Raw genomic sequence first — 6,127 nt, 5'->3', positions numbered from 1 at the left:
GCGCTGACGTCCTGGGATTAAACAACTGGACAGCTGTTGTAGTTCGTTCTGACCTGTCAGTGAGGGGATCAACTGGACAGCTGTTGTAGTTCGTTCTGATCTGTCAGTGAGGGGATCAACTGGACAGCTGTTGTAGTTCGTTCTGATCTGTCAGTGAGGGGATCAACTGGACAGCTGTTGTAGTTCGTTCTGATCTGTCAGGGAGGGGATCAACTGGACAGCTGTTGTAGTTCGTTCTGATCTGTCAGGGAGGGGATCAACTGGACAGCTGTTGTAGTTCGTTCTGATCTGTCAGGGAGGGGATCAACTGGACAGCTGTTGTAGTTCGTTCTGATCTGTCAGTGAGGGGATCAACTGGACAGCTGTTGTAGTTCGTTCTGATCTGTCAGGGAGGGGATCAACTGGACAGCTGTTGTAGTTCGTTCTGATCTGTCAGGGAGGGGATCAACTGGACAGCTGTTGTAGTTCGTTCTGATCTGTCAGGGAGGGGATCAACTGGACAGCTGTTGTAGTTCGTTCTGATCTGTCAGGGAGGGGATCAACTGGACAGCTGTTGTAGTTCGTTCTGATCTGTCAGTGAGGGGATCAACTGGACAGCTGTTGTAGTTCGTTCTGATCTGTCAGGGAGGGGATCAACTGGACAGCTGTTGTAGTTCGTTCTGATCTGTCAGTGAGGGGATCAACTGGACAGCTGTTGTAGTTTGTTCTGATCTGTCAGTGAGGGGATCAACTGGACAGCTGTTGTAGTTCGTTCTGATCTGTCAGTGAGGGGATCAACTGGACAGCTGTTGTAGTTTGTTCTGATCTGTCAGTGAGGGGATCAACTGGACAGCTGTTGTAGTTCGTTCTGATCTGTCAGTGAGGGGATCAACTGGACAGCTGTTGTTTGTTCTGATCTGTCAGTGAGGGGATCAACTGGACAGCTGTTGTAGTTCGTTCTGATCTGTCAGTGAGGGGATCAACTGGACAGCTGTTGTAGTTCGTTCTGATCTGTCAGTGAGGGGATCAACTGGACAGCTGTTGTAGTTCGTTCTGATCTGTCAGGGAGGGGATCAACTGGACAGCTGTTGTTTGTTCTGATCTGTCAGTGAGGGGATCAACTGGACAGCTGTTGTAGTTCGTTCTGATCTGTCAGTGAGGGAGGAATGCAGAATCTGCTCATCTTTTGACAGAATCTGGTGTTGACATTCAGATGGACAAGAACAATATTAAATGTTTGCTGTTTACAGTGTTCTTGTCTAATGATAGATTTTCCAAAAGTTGATTAACAGAAGAAAGAGAGACAGACAGACAGACAGAGACAGAGACGTGGGAACAAAGGGAGGGAAAGAAACCAGAAGACAGAAAGGAAGGATCCAAGAAGAGCAATGGCAAAGAAAGAAGGAAAGAAAAACGTAGTATGTACCAATAATCGAACCCTGAGTTTCGTTCTGAATTTCATCTCTTTCAAATCAGAAATGCTAGTTCAAAAAATACTCCAGCTCTACATCATTTTTGCGACTGTCTCCAGAGCAGGCTGTGAGTATATATCTCAATCATACAACATCACCCCTTCTTCCTTCATCTCAAGTTATCAGGAAGTCGTCTCCGTTTCATCAGCAGTGGGGTGTGCTGGGGAGTGCTTGAAACGCTCCACGTGTGACTCCGCTGCTTACAAGGACGCCACGAGGGAGTGTTTTCTGCACGTGCAGTCACAGGATGCAGAACACTCCATCCAGGGAGTCACTGTCGTCACTGGAGAACCGAGTGAGTCTCGAAGTGGACTTGTAGTTTGAGAAGTAAAAATCTAGTTGAAGATTTTGCCTCAAATATGAGTTATCAGTGATTTAGACGTGTCACTAAAAATGCAACAGTGTTGAACATACGAATTTCAACAAAATCCTGGCAATTTATCCATGAGTTTTCATTTTTTAGCTTGGTTTAATTTGTTTGTGTGCTTCTTTGCTTCTTTTTTTTATTATTAGTTTCTTTTTGGTTTCTTTCAGTTATTTTTTTGTATGTATGCATGTCGAAGTTTCATATTCTTGCTGTAATGTTCGATTTCGGGTTTGTGATGAAACAGTGAAAAGGATCATTGTTATTTAAGAGAGGCCCTTGATCATCTTCTTCATCATTTTCAAGCTGAATATCGACGCAAGGACTCTAAGTCGACATCTCAACATTGTGTGATCTCCACGTGTTTATTGACTGTCATGTGGTTACCTGGGAAGGCCTGACTAAGCGCGTTGGGTTATGCTGCTGGTCAGGCATCTGCTTGGCAGATGTGGTGTAGCGTATATGGATTTGTCCGAACGCAGTAACGCCTCCTTGAGCTACTGAAACTACCTGGGAATTGTTTGCTTTCGCTCCTTCTGCCACTCTCTTTCAGTCCTTCCACCCCTACTCTTTCTTTCTTTCTGTGTTATTCCAGATGATAATCTAGGCCTGTCTGTTTACTACCAAGACTAACTGTTATTCGCGGCAAACGTTAGAAGAGGAGGAACAGTAAGGTATGATTAATTGAGGTAGGCATACTTTACAAGTCACACAACGAAGTGGACATGATAATGTAAACTATGATTAACAGAGGTAGACATTCCTTACTGGTGCACACAATGAAGTGGACACGATAGTGTAAACTATGATTAACAGAGGTAGACATTCCTTACTGATGCACACAATGAAGTGGACACGATAGTGTAAACTATTATTAACAGAGGTAGACGTACCTTATTGGTCCACATAACAAAGTGGACATGATAGTGTAAACTATGATTAACATACAGGCAGAAGTGGACGCGATGATTTCATGGATGCATTCCTTGGCATGACGTTGTCTGCAATCGGAACTGACCTTCAGTCTTCACTTCTTATCGCCGTCCTTACCTCGGACCGCTTGGTTCCAAGATCAACAGACATACGGCTTCAGTCTCACATGACAGGACCAGAACTACCGTAAGTAGGTTACGTCTGTCACACTGTCGTCCCAGATCGAACCGAAAACACGGAAGCGTTTTGTTTCAGGGGACATGGGACAGACATTACTTGTAACGACACACCAAACGGACCAGAGAGTTCTCGTGAGACAGTAAATGGCGTACAGTTCGAAAACTGTTCAAGTTTTAGTTTGATGCACAAGGGTTTCCGGTGCCAAGCACTGTTGACCAATTTCGATTATCGTATAATAGCATTTTGGAGCATTTTTGACTTACACTAGTTTCCTTGGATTGTTTCCGATGAAATAAATCGCAAAAAAAATGAAGAAAAAGGAGACTGGTAAAATGACGACGCCGATGACGACGACACTGTAGTCCCCACGACACAGGACTAGACACCACACCGAGCATCACTACACGTCACCAGGAGTGGACATCACACCGAGCATCACTACACGTCACCAGGAATGGACATCACACCGAGCATCACTACACGTCACCAGGAGTGGACACCACACCGAGCATCACTACACGTCACCAGGAGTGGACACTATACCGAGCATCACTACACGTCACCAGGAGTGGACATCACACCGAGCATCACTACACGTCACCAGGAATGGACATCACACCAAGCATCACTACACGTCACCAGGAGTGGACATCACACCGAGCATCACTACACGTCACCAGGAATGGACATCACACCAAGCATCACTACACGTCACCAGGAATGGACATCACACCAAGCATCACTACACGTCACCAGGAATGGACATCACACCGAGCATCACTACACGTCACCAGGAATGGACATCAGACCGAGCATCACTACACGTCACCAGGAGTGGACACCACACCGAGCATCACTACACGTCACCAGGAGTGGACATCACACCGAGCATCACTACACGTCACCAGGAATGGACATCACACCGAGCATCACTACACGTCACCAGGAATGGACATCACACCGAGCATCACTACACGTCACCAGGAGTGGACACCACACCGAGCATCACTACACGTCACCAGGAGTGGACACCACACCGAGCATCACTACACGTCACCAGGAGTGGACATCACACCGAGCATCACTACACGTCACCAGGAATGGACATCACACCGAGCATCACTACACGTCACCAGGAATGGACATCAGACCGAGCATCACTACACGTCACCAGGAGTGGACACCACACCGAGCATCACTACACGTCACCAGGAGTGGACACTATACCGAGCATCACTACACGTCACCAGGAGTGGACATCACACCGAGCATCACTACACGTCACCAGGAATGGACATCACACCAAGCATCACTACACGTCACCAGGAGTGGACATCACACCGAGCATCACTACACGTCACCAGGAATGGACATCACACCAAGCATCACTACACGTCACCAGGAATGGACATCACACCAAGCATCACTACACGTCACCAGGAATGGACATCACACCGAGCATCACTACACGTCACCAGGAATGGACATCAGACCGAGCATCACTACACGTCACCAGGAGTGGACACCACACCGAGCATCACTACACGTCACCAGGAGTGGACATCACACCGAGCATCACTACACGTCACCAGGAATGGACATCACACCGAGCATCACTACACGTCACCAGGAATGGACATCACACCGAGCATCACTACACGTCACCAGGAGTGGACACCACACCGAGCATCACTACACGTCACCAGGAGTGGACACCACACCGAGCATCACTACACGTCACCAGGAGTGGACATCACACCGAGCATCACTACACGTCACCAGGAATGGACATCACACCGAGCATCACTACACGTCACCAGGAGTGGACACCACACCGAGCATCACTACACCTCACCAGGAGTGGACACCACACCGAGCATCACTACACGTCACCAGGAGTGGACATCACACCGAGCATCACTACACGTCACCAGGAGTGGACATCACACCGAGCATCACTACACGTCACCAGGAGTGGACACCACACCGAGCATCACTACACGTCACCAGGAGTGGACACCACACCGAGCATCACTACACGTCACCAGGAGTGGACATCACACCGAGCATCACTACACGTCACCAGGAATGGACATCACACCGAGCATCACTACACGTCACCAGGAATGGACATCAGACCGAGCATCACTACACGTCACCAGGAGTGGACATCACACCGAGCATCACTACACGTCACCAGGAGTGGACATCACACCGAGCATCACTACACGTCACCAGGAGTGGACACCACACCGTGCATCACTACACGTCACCAGGAATGGACACCACACCGAGCATCACCATACGTCACCAGGAGTGGACATCACACCGAGCATCACTACACGTCACCAGGAGTGGACACCACACCGAGCATCACCAAGAACACTGTCACACCCTACACGTCAGTCTCCAGTCTCTGTTCCCTCACATCATCGTACCCAGTCTCTTCTCACCACTGGGGTCCCGTTACAGAACAAATCTTGCCCTCAACACAAGAGTGAAGAATAAATCTGTAAATCTAACTTTTACAGCAATAATAATTGTTAGCTTTGATATTCAAAGGATTTAGAGAAATTCAATCCTTTGGAGAATACAGCAGTAACGTTGAATCACAACTAGAACCCAACAATATCATACCAAACAAGCATAAAGACACATTGACAATATAGATATATAAAAAAGAGAATAAGAATTTAAAAAACACCAATAGACAGCTGTTACTTATATGGCCTAGCTCTGGTCGTTCTTCCATGGAGACTGTTGGCCGTATAATCATGACACAGTAGTAATTCAAACGGCGTTCTAGTAGGCCTACATCAATGTGAAAATAAAACTGCGACGTGTCATCCGTGCTGTGGCAGGGATCCTGACGTGTGGTGAGGACTTCTTGTACAGCGGAGACAACCCCACCATCATCTGCTCTGCTTCAGGGGTCTGTTCTGCTGATGGCACCTGTCGTCAGAGGATCTGGAGAAATCCCCCACAGGTATGGGAATGATTGTGACTCCACACACACACACACACACACACACACACATGCACACACACAAACACGCACGCGCACGTGCACACACACACATATACACATACATACATCCCCCCACATTCTCTCTCTCTCTTATTTAGTCATTCTACGCACTGCTTGTAAAATGGACAACAATCTTTATACCATGATCAGTGCTGAAAGGTAGCACATTCA

At 47.6% G+C, this 6,127-nt stretch overlaps 1 protein-coding gene across 1 annotated transcript in view; it reads left to right on the top strand.

Moving 5' to 3' along the window:
• The first annotated feature begins 1,407 nt into the window (after nt 1–1,407).
• Nucleotides 1,408–6,127, top strand: part of LOC143283830 (uncharacterized) — a 10,422-nt gene continuing 5,702 nt past the window's right edge. The window contains exons 1-2 of the mRNA XM_076590205.1: nt 1,408–1,746; nt 5,790–5,914. Of these exons, the coding sequence (XP_076446320.1) occupies nt 1,458–1,746; nt 5,790–5,914 (414 nt within the window). The 5' untranslated portion in view covers nt 1,408–1,457. The remainder of the gene's footprint in view (nt 1,747–5,789; nt 5,915–6,127) is intronic.

The sequence above is a fragment of the Babylonia areolata genome, chromosome 7 (genome assembly GCF_041734735.1).
Source record: "Babylonia areolata isolate BAREFJ2019XMU chromosome 7, ASM4173473v1, whole genome shotgun sequence".
Lineage (NCBI taxonomy): Eukaryota > Metazoa > Mollusca > Gastropoda > Neogastropoda > Buccinidae > Babylonia > Babylonia areolata.
Note: the sequence above shows the minus strand (reverse complement) of the source record. Positions and strands in the feature narration are given on the sequence as shown.